We start from the raw sequence: 15038 nt of genomic DNA, 5'->3' as shown, positions 1-15038 counted from the left end.
TTTTCATATAGGCTGAATGAATCTGGCTGATTGATCTGCAATTGTTTTTTTAAAAACTACACATAGAAATTTTAATATAGGCATGATTGTTGTATACAGTCACTAATCATATATAAGATAGATCATTGTACATTTGAATAATACGTGTTGACAATTATAAGTGGATTTTCAGGCTTAATTGTAAAACAATATAGCTAATAAATAATGGACCTAGAAACACACATAGTTGGAGCTGTAGTCTCACCTTCATATACTTACAGTCAAAATATATACAATGAATATAATCAGAGATTTTTAAGGTATAAAGTACTAAGGTTTTTTCCCCCTCAAAATCAGAAATATAAAGAGGAAAGAAAATTAGCCCATATATAAAGTTAATTTTTTAAAAATTCAATTCATAGAATTAAAATATTTATATACTCCATGAAGGAATATCTGACTGTATACGAACCATAAAAACAGATGTGACTTCTACCCATCCCTGAAGCCTGAGCCACCTTGCCAACTGATTATGGCACTTATGTTTTATTTTGATCTTCAAGTTGTTGAGCGTAATGAAGAGAAGAAGGGGGATCTTAAACTAGTACACAGAGGGTGGTACAGCAAGAATAGGCAGGAGATTTGCAATCAGAAGACCTGGGTTACTGAAGGTCTTGGGCAACTCATTTAACTCTGAGACAGGAGTTCTTTATCTATGAAACAGGGAGAATTCAATAAGGTTGTTCCCCAGATCATATGACATGAGGTATTTGAAAGAGTTCGATACACTGTAAAGACTACAGTTGTTACCACTGTTATCATTTTGGTCCTAAGCAAAGAGGATATATACACACTCTCAATCCAATTTTTTTTCTCTAAATTCAATAGACTTGGCTTATAAATTATTTGGAATGGTGCTAAATTTCTAGTAATAATAGTACTAGCAATAGCCAACATTTATTGTGCCCTCAATATTACTAGGCATTGCCCTAAGAACTTTGTATATACATTTTTGTTTAAAGCTCACAACAAATAGGTTGTTATCCACATTTTACAGATGAGGCAGTGAGGTTAAACAGCTTGCCCAAGGCTGCTCAGCCAGTCCCTAGTGGAGCTGGACTTTAATCCCATGCAGTCTGCTTCCAGAGCCATTTCCTGACCATGACCCCAGGGTTTTTCAACCTCATCAGTACTGACGTTTTTGTTGTGGAGGGCTGTCCTGTGTATTACAAGATGTTTAGCAGCATCCCTCCCCTCTATCCTCTAGATTTCAGTTTCAGTCCCCAGTTGTGACCACTAAAAATATCTGTAGACACTCCCAATGTCCCTTAGGGGAGTAAAATTCCTCTCCACGTGAGAACCACTGCACTGTAGTATTCAAAAGAATTCCCTTCCATGTAAAACCATGAATTTCAGCATTGAGCCTTGCTACAAGCAAGATCCAATTTATTATTTTAGAAAACCTCATATTGACTAGGAAAGTGTTTGCCATTGTACCAGGAAGGTATTGAGGCCATTGGAAGAGGAAGAGTTGAGAGTGGGAAGGCTGGAGTGCCATGCAGGAGCTACTTTTGTCTGTCTAGCTGTGAGAAGAAACCAGAGCAACCTGGTGGTGCCTGTCCTGGGGAATGAACATGCATGTTCTGCCTGCTTGCTTGACTGCTTTACCTGTGGGTTTCAGATGAGCTAGCTTGCCAGTACCCTTCAGAAAAATCAACTTTTGAATGCTAAGCTGACTTGTTAAGCAGGGTGGAGTTGCCGTTGGTATTTTCCAGTTCGCACGAACAAGGCAGCCGGATGAGAATGCGTAGCCCGAGCTGGATGGCCGGCACATGGGCAGCAGGGCTTAATGAGACTACATTAGGGAATTTATAGGATGACAGTTGCCTTATTTGAAATTTCTAGAATACTCTCAAGTTAGAACCAGACTTTACTTGATCTGGCCATGCAAAGAGTCCCAAATTTAAAACAGAAATGAAAGTACAGGGTAAAAGAGGAAAGTTTGTTGTTTTGTGCTGAGCCTTCAAGTTTCTGTGCTGGTTCAGCGCTTTGGGAGGGAAATCCCGGGGAAGGGGGCTGGCGGGGGGTGGTCACCTGAGAGAGGGCAAGAAAGACTCTGTCAGGATCCCCATGCCTGTTAAATCCAGCTTTAGATGGAGAGTTCTGACCACATAAAGTGTGTTTTTAATAAAAGCCAGAGCAGGAATCCTACCAAATACAAGCCAGAAATGGGGTTTAAGATTTCAAAAAAAGAAAGGAAGAGAGAACGAGAGAAAGAAAGAAATTGAGAGAAGCGCTTGTTGAAACTTCACCTTATTCTGTTTGTTTAATATATTCTATTTCCCCTCTGTGCTTTGCCTCCATTTTCTCTATCAAAAACTTAGAAAGTTGAAATGCCATTATCCATCATCTCTGGGAAAACAACCCTTTGTTTTCAGAGAAGGAAGTTTGATTTTTTTTTTTCAAGTTTTTTACTTTCTTAAGGGTCCTTTCTCCTCTTGTATCTGAAACCAGAAACCTATAACATGACAAGACAGCACAAAAGGTGTCCCGCCAGCTCCCTGTTGGGCTTTAATATTACAAAGGCAATAACTGAACTTTTAGAGACAAGAGATTCTGCCGTTCAGCATGTGCTTGTGCATAGTTTTCTTCTGGATAATTCACGACTTCATTAGCAAGTTATGATCTTGACTTTTAAGAGCATATATACTTTTATGTTAACGCCATTCAAAGGTAATCAAAGCACACTTGCAATTGTACAGAAACCATGAGTGTTCTGCTTTTAAAAAATATATATTATTGTATCTTTCCATTCCAATATAAAAGGAGAGGAAGGAGAGAGGTGGTGGAGTCATTTTTGGCCCAGCTTTTCTCAGCTGCTCAAGCTGTTCTGGTTTATGTGCATGGAGCCTTTCAGTTAGGGAGCTGGAAATATTGCAAACTACATGCCTGTTTTAATTAATTCCACTTGAACTAGAGAAGCATCTCTATCCCAAAGAGATTCACTAGTATGTAAGCTTCTGTCATTGGTAACTTGAGTATACACAAATCAGTGATTTGTGGAACATTTTCTATTGCCAGAATATCTGGATTGTCCCCTCCCCTCTCACCTCCACTCAACTTCTCTGAAGGGGCTAAATGCTGTTTGAAAATCCAATCCAGTGTGTATTTACTTAACAAGATGATCTTAAACAGACATCACCACCTCTTTAGGGTCCCTATTCTCTTAATTGAAGATCCTCATCTTCATCAGACATTAACTTTGGAGCTGATGTGACTATTTTCAGATATAGCTTCTTAAAATTAGTTAATTGGGAATCACAGTCTTTGACATTAACAGAACAAATTCACTGAATCCGAGTGTGTTTTTCCTGGCAATAATGAACTCCGGCATTATTTCACTCATTTGTCTTCTTCCCTTTCCTTGGACTAAGCTATTTTGCAATAGTCAAAAGGGGATAAGGGTGGGAGGAAGGGTCTCCAACCAAGCAAGAAGAAACTTTTTTTTTTTTTTAACCTCATCACTCAATATTCAAGTACTTTTTTTGACCACCCTTGTTCACCAAGTATGATGGTGTCTCTTTAAAAAGACAAAACTGAATCATTCGAAAGGATTTGGGTTTTACTCCAGCTCATCAAAATGACATAAACACAATATGGAAACCAAGAAATCCTCCCTTGAAGGAGTCTCTGGTGAGCCCCTTAGTGAAGCTGATGTCCCACCCTGCAAGGGCAGCATCAAGATTATTCCACAGTGTCTCACTCATGCCCATCCCATGACTTAGGTGGCTTCCTTGACTTATGTGGCACACTTTAATAGTTTCATTGTAATCCCACATTTTCAGTAATTTATTACAAATCGACCATGCCAAAAGATTTATTAATCCTTCTACATAGGCAATCAATGCATGCACATTCTTTTCTTTACAAAGACAAAAGCCACTTAATCCTCCTTATAATTTAGTTTAATTCTGTTTCAAATGTTTGACCTTGATGGCCTGCAGTGCTCTATCTCTTTTATGTATTCTACATATTGTTATAACTGACAGTTAATATAAAGTCCCTTTCACTTAGGGATACGATCTCCTTGTTTCGGTTTTGTAGCCAGTCCCCCAAATTTTGCATAAGGACAAATTCACGATTCTTATGAGTGTGTCTTTGAATCCCTTACATCAAGGTTTGGTGCCATGAAGGATGAAGCTGCTGAGCCCTGAAGTCGTGGGCTAAGGGTACACGGACAATTAAGCAACCTAAGTGACTAGCCTGTGTCTGATTCCCCTGCAGTCATGTACTGAAAACCTCCTGACTTACTGTCTTTTCAACAGCCCTCTAAACGTCTGACTTCTTTTAGCAGCTGAATGTCATTTGGACAAATGAGGAACTCATCTTGTGACCTCTGATGTCAGCCAGGAGCTTTCTATTTTTCTCACCATCCTCCCCCTTTAAAAAACAAATACATAAATTTATCATTGGGCATTGTGATTTTTCAGGGAACAGTTTTTATTTTTAGCAACTGGCTTTCAAAGCAAGGAAAGATTTTTTTTAAGCATAATTACTAAGAATAGAAACAACTTTGAGGTGTTCTTTTTGATTCTTAATATTTAAGGTGTCTCATGACATTTGAAGTCTCTAAATGTCATTAATCATTTGTTGCAGGTTTAATATGAGTTGTCATGATGCTTAATATACTTTAATGAAAATAGAATTTTGGCCACATGCTGTTCATTAAAGAAAATATCCAATTTAATATAAGTCCCTCAATTAAAAATCCCATCAAAAGCCTTGTTCCAATTTCACCATGATTCTGGCTATAACACAATTATTTCATTGGAGTGAATCAATGGTTAATGTCAAAGTTTTTAATTCTTCAAGTCTTGGTTTCAATCTGGTTTAAGTGAAAGTAAAATTAGTTTGGTGGTTTCCTTCTTGAGTCTTGCAAACTTGAGTCTACCTTACACAAACATCTCCATCCTGCCACGGTTCGGATGACTGGCAGTCTGTTTAGGCAAGGCCCAGAAACAGAATGCAGGTCTTGTGAAAGTCAGAATCTGGGAGCTTTGCAGATGTGTCAAGGTAGCCTTCAGATTGCCTCTCTGTTTTCAATGTGTCCCTTATCTCACTCTTCCAAACATCCTATGTTGTAAGAGGGTAAAAGGAAAAGGAAAATAAGAAAGGATCTACATAAGGCAAAGTACAAGTAACATAAATGCAGACAGGCAGCAGTAAATATAACAATATGCTGCTGTTAGCCCAGTGGTAACTGGCATTAAGCTAACCAAACACAACTGCTTCCACATCCCATGACAAATAATAGCAAATAGCTCTGTCATTGTTCTCTTTGGGGCTCTAAATTGTTGAAGCTTCAGCCATTGCAGGGAAAGCCTTCCTGAGTTTCAGGGGACCCAGCCCTGCCCTGAGTTTCACCTGACTGATAGAGGAAAACAGCCAAGACAGGAGTCTGGCAGAGAAGCCACTGGCCAGTGAAAAATGCACAGTAGAGGATTATTATTCTTCCTGCGACCAGTCAGTAGCAAATTGTCACCAGTTGGAATCTGCTGAATATTCCTATATACAAGTTAATGTTAGCTCAAAGAAAGGGGGTTTAAAAAAAAAAACTTTTGCCCAGTGTAAGCAGATACAGATTTGTAGATGACACACAAGCTAGTACTTCTATTTCATCACTGCACTTCGTTGTTTCCCTCACTTGTAAGAAAAGAATTATTTTTACAGGGAAACCTTCACATTCAGACAGTTCTTGTTAGTTCTTGTTTTAATGACTTCAATGATTCATGGCATGACATTGCTCATAGCTCTTTCACCTCTAAATTTTATCCAAGCAACAAATTAGAAGAAAGGACTGCTGGGAGACTTCTTCCTTCTTTCTGTGAAAGATCAGAAGCAATTTTTTTTTTTTTTTTTTTGAGGCAGAGTCTCTATCACCCAGGCTGGAGTGCGGTGGCGTGGTCTCGGCTCACTGCAACCCCTGCCTCCTGGCTTCAAGCGATTCTCCTGCCTCAGCCTCCTGAGTAGCTGGGATTACAGGCGTGCACCACCACATCCAGCTAATTTTTGTATTTTGAGTAGAGATAGGGTTTCACCATGTTGCCCAGGTTGGTCTCAAACTCCTGACCTCAGGTGATCCACCCACCACAGCCTCCCAGAGTGCTGGGATTACAGCCATGAGCCACCACACCAGGCCTAGAAGCAAAATTTAAATAATGTTTACTAGAGTTGCTTTAGCCAATAAGAGCCAGGAAATTAAAAATGAAAATGTAAATGCTGCATCTTTCACTCAGAAACATGCCTTAAATGCCTACCTCCAGCAATGTAAGAAAAACATTGAGGATTTAGCTGAGAGTTTGATGGCTTTTGCTCGCCTGTCATAACTTCATTGCTGCTCAAAGGTAGAATTTTAAAACACTCGACACTGAAATCCTTTAGCTTACCATTGCCAATGTATTGTAACTGTTGTCTGGGGGAACCCCTGAATCTAAACATATATTTACACCCCTAAGTTGCCAAATTAAATCCATCTGGCTTACCAAATGCTGTCGCCAAAAGACTATTACACTTTTGGTGTAGCCAGTATTTTAAATGTGGGGGATGGGAGGGCAGTGTTGAAAGGCACTAGATTTGATAGAATTTACATGTGCATTGTTGCCACATTAAGTATTTACATCAAGTTTAGATCCCATGGCAACTCTGACCAAGAAAGAATTCCTACACAAGGCAAAAAGTCTAAAGCCACTAGGTATTTGCGCAGTCTCCTCATGGCACTTTTTGCCCTGTGACTGCTTTTCAGGCATCACAGCCACGCAACAGGCAAAACCACAAATAGCAAACACTCTAATTTCTTGAATTATTTTTTAACTATTCCCATAAGCACTAGGAAATGCCCACTCCTGTTTTCTGGTCGAAGTTATCAGCTCATGTGAATCATAGAAAGAATAAATTCTACCCAAGGACCTGAAAATATGTTAAGTCAAAATGGCAAGTAGCAAAATTCGCAATCACTCATAATCCATAGCAAGGTAGGGTCTTCCTAACTTCAGTTGCTTAGAGACATGTAAAATTCCAAATGTTCATAAAATCAACTTTTTCTCCTATTGGGAATTAATTTAAACATTAGAAAACAGGAAAAGGTATAAGCACTCTTCTTAAATGTGCAAGTTGATATGAAATTTAGAAATAAGCCCCATTCCTTCCCTGCTTCTTTGGTAGAAGGGCTAATGGACCAACTAAGAGAGAGAATAAGCTAAAAGTCTGGATAGCCACAACTAAATACACCACCACAGGAGAATCCCTCAGCTTCTATGGTAATTTTGAAACTAAGAGAAAATAAGACAGCATGAGAAGGCATTATGCTGCTTAAAATATGACTTGGGAATGGTCTTATTTTACAATCAAATATACCACTTGCTTCCATCATGTAAATATTACCAGTATTTGGTTTCAGATTTTCATGAGGTAACATTATCTAAATTTACTGTTCGTCTGTATATTTAAATATATAACATTCATTTGCAGTATTTCATTTATCTCAAAAGATTAGTATATATCTCATCTAGAATGAGACCTCTTATGAGAATAGGAGATGAGAAAGACTTTTAAAGGCATTTCGCAGTCCAGAGAGTCTGCAATGAAATTATTCCACTCAGGAATGGGTATTTATGTAAGATACATTCTGTACCATGTGTATTTTTTTAAGTTTATATTAGCATTATTCTCAAAGCCGATTTTAAGAGTGAATGAAATTGTTCCCTTAAGTAAATCTACCCTTAAGTAGTATCATGCTCAAGGGCCTACACCAGAAAGTCTGCCCCACTGCTCTCGCTATAATACCATTCACTGAGGAAAAGCTGTAAGAACTGAGGAAAACGTCTACTTACTTTTTAAAACAACGAGAATTGCTTTTTGCTTCTCAGTAGTGTTGGAAAATATTTTAATAACTAAAATAATAAAACTTCATGTGAGGCAAATTCCACCTTAATTATTGCCCGTTGGGGTGGAAAAATTAAGGAAACATTAGTAAATGTGTTAAACAGAAAAACCACTGCAGTAATTTTCAGCCAAATACCTGGGTCTAAAGTCAAAATAAAATCTGTGCTCTGCATATGATTTGTATGAAAGCAGACTTATAGTTTTAGCTCTAACAATAGTACCACTTAGGACTAAGATGAATGGACCAGAAAAACCCGTGACTCATCAGTAGACTGTGATTAGCTTACTTAAGTGTTCTACAGTTCAGTTCGGGAATCTTTAATGAAGGATATTGATATAATTGCTTGATTCATTTTAATATTTCAAACACTCTAAATTACTCCGTCACTATCTTAATAATTAATGCATGAAAACTCATACTTAACATTGAAAATTCATTTTAAAGCACAATATCTTTGAATAAACCCATTGAAATAGTGTTTCTGGTGTTTGCTTAAAACTTTGGTGTATAACTGATTACATCTTATAGATTTCATTTTTTTTTTCCTGGTATTTTCCTCTTCTAACTTAGGACCTTTTTGCCATATGTGGCTATTTGATGTATATTGTTCAGTCACGATCTTCTAGGTGACTGAAAAATGCATGGAGTTACTCATGCCAATAATTATTGCTACTGAATTGTTCCAAAGTCTCCCTTCCTGCAGAGAAATAAGTTTCAGTAAAATATTCTAGAGGATTACAAGTTATCTTTGCAGTTCATAAATACTTTCATAGGCTCCATTGATATTCACAGTTTTCAGTTAGAATGTTATTTTTATTGTAAAGTTTGCATTTATATTTCTTTTCTGTGGATTGCTTACCACTTATTAAAATTAAAATGCATTTTAAGGTGAAACATTATGTACCTAGAATACTGAAGGTAGCACTGACCATTGTCTTTAGCTCAGAAAGCAATGTTGAATTGGAAAAGCAAGATTTGAGAATATTCCTCTTTACTGCATTGTCATTGCACCCTAGTCCTTCTGATTTCCCTTGTCTCTCAGATGATCCCTACGCCCAATTATACAGAACAGTCTTCCTCTAGTTACTTATATCAAACACTTGCCTGCTAGCTGTGTTTGGCAGGCCAGCAGGATGAGGTAATAATCAGAAGAAAATGTTCTGGTTTATTGGCCTCATCCATGTCCAACATTATTCAAAACAGTTCTCTGTGGGTGAGAACAGAGTTGTGCTTTGAGATCCCCTGGTCTAATGTTCTGTAGTAGTGAGGAGGAACAAAACTGTAAACTTTTTTGATCTCTTCTAGAATAATGGTAAGATAAATGATATCTGCTTGGCCCATCCTTTCAGTAATGTTTACAGGCAGTTAGATGTATGTGAAAATGAGAGCCTTTCATTTATAAACATTTTGGCTTTACTCTTTCCAAGTCCAGCCATCTTCTTAAGTACAGCCTCCATGGTCAGTACAGCAGTGTTTTCCTAAAAGCATATTTTGTGAACAATTTCTCCAGGATGATGGTAGTTTTTGTAAGACAGATGCCTAAAAGACATATGGTTTTCATAGATTTTCCGTCTAGACTAGCTTTATTTAGTGACTTTTGGTCTGAATTGGTCTAGTTAAAGTTTCTGTAGGAGCTTGTATAAAAATTTAAAATGTGGGCATACCATTAAGGTGTAAAACAAAAGTTTGACTTCTTGTTGGCAAGAGATTAAAACGGATTGGTTGAAAATTTCCTTCATGTTAAGTAATTCTGATCATCTTATATGCCTACTCATCCATTCCACCCCTACAACACTGTCCAAAATGGAAAGGCTTACCCTAAAAATCCCATAACTGTTAAATTCATATACTCCTCACTGTTCCTGAGTAAATTCTTTGTGTTCCAGTTTATGTGTGTATGTTAGAAAGCCCTAATTCTTTCTGCAGACTCTTTACATGGCCCAGGGGACATATTATTCTTTACCCTTTTAGCACCAATTTTTACAAACACAGCATTTCTCTCATTTAAAAAAAGCGTCTGACAAGCCACTGAGTAGAAGCGACTGAACCTTTAGGAGTTTCATAGTGCCTTCAACCAACAATGAAAATTCTGTTTTTCAATGCGTTTCAAATTCTTGAGCCAGTGTCAAAGACTCATTTAGAAACAATATGACATGTTCAGGGGAAAAGAATTACATCTAGTCTTGCCCAGAAATCATCCTTTTGCTCCCTCTTTTGTAAGCGCTAATACTGCAGACAAGTCCCATCTTAACTGCATCAGAAAGAGGAGGCTCGTGGAAGGGAGGAAATGTGGGCCGTTCTGTCTCCACGAGTATCATTGCTTGGCTTCCTTGGCTTCTCACGAAGCATTTAATTGGACTTAGTCACATATTTGTTCACTGACATGGCAGCCTGCAAAGCACAATGCCTCTCTGTTTTTCTCTGTTTGCTTTAAAAAATTTTGTTTTTAAAATTTGAGCTCTAAAGCATGTTAGAGCTCCTCCTGCTGGATTTTAAAAAAAATAACTGGGACGATTAATAAATGGTAATTCTTTTTCTTCATATTTACCACCTGGGCTAATAGAAGTGACAGAAGCCTATCATGTGGTGCACTTAAAACTGACCTTTTAATTCATCAGGTATTAAGGTCAGGCAGAAAGAAAATGTTGGTGCTACACAACTCATCTCTCAGTCTTCAAATTCCTCATGCTCATTTTTTTGCTGTTGTTAAAAAAAAAAAAAAAAAGGAAAAGGAAAGGTTATTTTTCTGTAAGTATTTCTAGTTACATAGTTACCCCAAGTCACATCCCCATGCTTGAAAGGTTCTTGCTCCCTCTCAGAAAGGGACAAAAAGTCTTTTCTATCTTCCCAAAGCAGAAATGAATTGTGCAGTCATACAGAGATTCGAAGTGTTGCCTTTTTCCTCCCTATCCTTTCTTCTTTTTCCTTCTTCCTCCTGATTTCCTCCTCCTTCTCAGAAGCGGACACTTGCCTCGCCCAGTAGCTAGTTCTCAGCACCTCCTTTCCTGCCTCCTCCTTCCCCTAAATGGTGGCAGTTGGCCTCTCCCTCTCCTGGCGCCTGAAGTGGGAGTGACGAGAAGGGTCAGAAAAAGGTTTACCCCATTCACCATCAGTGGGAGTAGGTTTCTATGGCACATAAGTTTCTGGAGGTCTCTTTAGGAATAAGAGAGAAAGGAGGGGGGATAGAAGGGAGATAGGAAGAAAGCAGGGAAGGAGGGAAGGGGCAGGAAAGGAGGGAAGGAGGGAAGGGGCAGGACAGGAGAAAAGGAGGAAAGGAAGGAGCAAAGGAAAAAAAATCACTTGTAAATCTCTGTAAAACCACTTCCTTTCTCGGCATGCTTTCTCACACTGTATCCCTCTTGCCTTCTGCTTCTCTGCGTTTCTTTTAGCTCTTTCCTCCCCCAAGTTTATAATCTCAATGATATAGTACAAAGGCCAAAATACTTACAAGTTAATCTCGGAAAGTAATGCTTTTTAGAAATCATATTTTAATACAACTAAAAATCCTCCATGTTACCTGTTTCATGACTTTATTAGGACTTGGGACAAAACAAGTCATTTGGTATTTGTGATAAAGAATAAGACAACCCTTGATTTCTCAAACTTCAGTACTTTCTGGCTTTCTTTCCTTTGCACATACCTTTCCTATTCCTGGAATGCTAGTCCCCTTAACTTTCCGTACTTTCTGGAAGTCCTTCCAACCTCCTAACCTCCTTCCAACTCTAAGCTAGGACTCCAGATGTTTCTGAAACTCCTGAAGCAAAAATTTTAGCATAATCCTCCTGTGGTCATAGTTAACTTGTCTCTCTCCATCTCAACAAGAAACTTCTTCAGGGCAGTGACTCTTTATTTCTGTATCTCTACCTCTTAACACAGTACCTAGTACATAAGTAGGGCTTACTGAGGGCATGAAGGAATATAAAATGAATTGACTTGCAAGCCTCAATCAAAATTTATTTTGAAACTAGCCCGATACTTATTTTAAAAACCAACTTAAACACACTTTCTTGTTCTATTCTATTGAAAAGGTTGCCTGAGTGAATGTTGTAAAATTCTTTTTACAGATCATAAACTGAGGAGAGTTAATGTGGGTAAATCATCCTTTAAGCTGCTTTTTTGCCACAACCACAGAAGTGGGTATATTAGGCACCATACCTATGGGTGAAATCCAAGTCAGATATGTAGGACAATGTAAAGAAAGTGTGACAAAGCAGATTATATTAGCATTTATGTCACAGGCTAATTTATACAGGATATTACCTGTTTGTATCATCAAAAAATTGTGAACTATTTTTCTCCCTATGATCTGATTTCAAATTCCATGAATTGATTCATATTTTCCCAATGACATACATTATAAAATCATGGGTTCATTTTCACAGGGGAAAGAAATGCTGGCTCTAATACACTGCAAGAATCATATTAGAGAATTCCTTAAATCCTTTAAGTGGGCTCCAAGTTCTGTGTTCTTTCCAGCATCTACTGTAAACTATTCTTGGATAGTATTGGCTCATTCTGTTGCTACAGCCAAAAATTCCAAAACTATGCTGAATAGCACCCTATAGTATTTCTTACAGTAAATTATAAAATATTATCTTCCATGTGGACAAAATCATGACTGTTATAGCATTTTTCTGACTTTAAATAAATGCCCAAAATAAGAAGTAGAGTGCAAATACATCGCTGAAATTTAAAATACAGTGTCCCAAAATTTGTTCTCTTAGAGCAGACATTCACAGGAAGAAGTAGGGGTCCTGCATCACAGCTGCCTTCCATTTTACCTAGAAGTGTGCTCCAACCCGATTTGTCTTTGGGCCCATTCACACTCATTGATCTACCGCTTGGGACACTGCCCTCAGCAGGTGCTGTGGAAAGCTGCAAGAGGCGTAGGAGTAATCTTGGTTCATAGAAGGTTTTGAATGTTGTTCAGATGATAAGATATGCATGCATGCCTCAAACTTCAAAAAAAAAATGATGCAAGCATTAAATGATTCAAGAGGGTCATTGAGAAGTAAAGCATTTCAATTCCTGAAAACATAGAAAATGGTTTCTGTAGATAAAACCCTTCATTTTTTATCATAAATAAGTTTAAAAAGGGTGGGCAAGTTGATATCAGATTCTAGTGGCCCTTGGAAACCTGGGATGTATAACTCTCCCATGATCCTAGATGTATGTAAACTAAATTTTGAGACAGTTATATTTTAAACTTTCAATTATAATTTACAAGTAAATCTTGCAATGTAAAAGAAGCTACTGCATATCCTTTTTATGCAAATAACTACCCTTTTAAGCAGATATCTTCTCTAAAAATGTCAGTCTTTGTATATCTTTTTGAAGGCTTTCTTTTAATTTGGGTCCACCTAACTACTTATGCTGGACTTCAATCCTACCCTCTCCAAAGATTAGAATTTGGAATGCACAGAGATGCTTACCTATTTATTTTCATAAGCAAATACAAGCTTCCCTAAGCAAGTAGTAGTTATTCTTCTGATAATGACTAACAACAACGACAACAAACACTATAGTCCAGTATCTTGGTCTTTATAACATAAGGCCAAAACTGCTTTCACCTGTGCTTAAGTCTAATTCCTAAAGGTATCAAAGTGTTTCTACAACCATTTCTTCATCCTTCTTAAGATTTCCAGCACTTTCTCTTTTCGTTTTTACTTTATCTGGCAAGTAAATTGAATTGCTAATAAAGCAAAGTAAAAATCTTTTTTTTACTGAACAGTGGTTTCAAAGCATAGTCCCAGGACCAGCAGCATCTGGGAACTTATTAGAAATATCCCACCACATTAGAAATGTTGGGTGGCACCCAGCAACCTGTGTTTTAACAAGGCTTCCAGGGAACACTGATGCAAGGTCCAATTTGAGAACCATTGCCAAGAGCATATCAATCTAACTGCCCAATAGAAAAAATTCTGCACTGAAAGTCATGAGATCTTAGTGCAAGCACAGGAAAGGAAGAAGACTGAACTACGTAGGCCCATTCTGGCTTAAAAATTTACCAGTCAGATAATTCCTACTTCCCATCCTATGGAGAAATAAGGGCAGGGACAGAAAGGCCAATCCATTTCACAAATCAGTATTATGCTAGCTGGAAGCAAGAAGCTAGAGGAAAGGTGGTTTTCACACCCACCCCACAAACTGATACACCAAAGCAGTTTGCCCTTATTGAGGTCTCCTTTAACTCCTGTTAAAATGGGCCTCATATCATGAACACTCAGGACCAGCTAATCCAAAGAAGAGCAGATGAAATTTTAGTTCTTCTGTTCTTAAAAGACAATAAAATAAGGCAAGAAAACAATGATGCATTCTTCTCTCTTATCGGTAAAGCCAGTTTCTCCCCCACAATGCCACCCACCCTGCATGAGCATTTGACTTTCTTACAAAATTTGTCATTGTCCACAATACTGCAAACAGTCCATCCCTGCAGCTACAAATACAACTTCAAGTATTACTTCTTTCCCTTTGATTTGAAAGAAGAAACATGGCTCTTCTATGTAACCATAAACCGCCCACATACAACACAGTGTTTCAATAAACACTAAGTGATACAAGATGCTCCATTTCAATATAATGCCTTACTTAACGAAGCTCATCACTAAACAAAGCAACTGAGGAAAATTTGGTACAAAACAATAACTTTGCTTTCCCCAAAACAAACTGTCTTGTGAGGTGAATGCCTTTGGAAACTCTTTGAATGGTTAGGAACTGGACCAATGAACTTCAACAGTAAACTTTAAATGTTTTCTGGTATTGAAGTTAGCAAACATCTTTAGCATTGCATATTAAGAAAATTCACCCTGAATTGCTTTCTAGTACAGTTGTATATACAGATTTTTGTTGTTACTGTTTTAGAAAAAAATAAATAAAATGTTTATTTCTTCTGCAAGTTTTAGTGAGGAGCTCTTTAGGATTTTTAATGACTAAGTACATATATGGGTTCCTTTAACTGCAACTAGGCATATTTCCAAGATATCATAGTTACTTTGAGAGAACATGAACATTTTATCTTTTATTATTTTAATTATTAATTCACCATCTAGCTATGCAGTGCCTATTAAATGCATGTCCCTAGGGACATCCTTAAAGAGCTCATAATGAATAAGTTATC

General features: G+C 37.7%; 2 protein-coding genes across 17 annotated transcripts in view; one reads left to right on the top strand and one right to left on the bottom strand.

The window, feature by feature from the left end:
• DNM3 (dynamin 3) overlaps positions 1-15038 on the top strand; it is a 576940-nt gene that overhangs the window by 547934 nt on the left and 13968 nt on the right. For 2 of the 13 annotated variants that reach the window (XM_019026694.3, XM_055377759.2), the window contains one exon: positions 4157-4896. The exons of the other annotated variants lie outside the window; for them this stretch is intronic. In XM_019026694.3, coding sequence (XP_018882239.1) covers positions 4157-4193 — 37 coding nt within the window. In that variant the 3' untranslated portion in view covers positions 4194-4896. Of the gene's footprint in view, positions 1-4156; positions 4897-15038 lie in introns of those variants that run through there. 13 annotated transcript variants of the gene reach the window in all.
• The window catches only part of PIGC (phosphatidylinositol glycan anchor biosynthesis class C), a 51254-nt gene continuing 39750 nt past the window's right edge, over positions 3535-15038 (bottom strand). For 3 of the 4 annotated variants that reach the window (XR_008676823.2, XR_002005911.3, XR_008676822.2), the window contains 2 exons: positions 10525-10621; positions 5005-5112 (listed from right to left, as the gene is read on the bottom strand). The gene's annotated coding sequence lies outside the window, so the exon portion shown is untranslated. Of the gene's footprint in view, positions 5113-10524; positions 10622-15038 lie in introns of all 4 variants that reach the window. The other variant, XR_008676826.2, reaches the window with a different exon arrangement.

This window comes from Gorilla gorilla, chromosome 1 (genome assembly GCF_029281585.2).
Source record: "Gorilla gorilla gorilla isolate KB3781 chromosome 1, NHGRI_mGorGor1-v2.1_pri, whole genome shotgun sequence".
NCBI classification, from domain to species: domain Eukaryota; kingdom Metazoa; phylum Chordata; class Mammalia; order Primates; family Hominidae; genus Gorilla; species Gorilla gorilla.
Note: the sequence above shows the minus strand (reverse complement) of the source record. Positions and strands in the feature narration are given on the sequence as shown.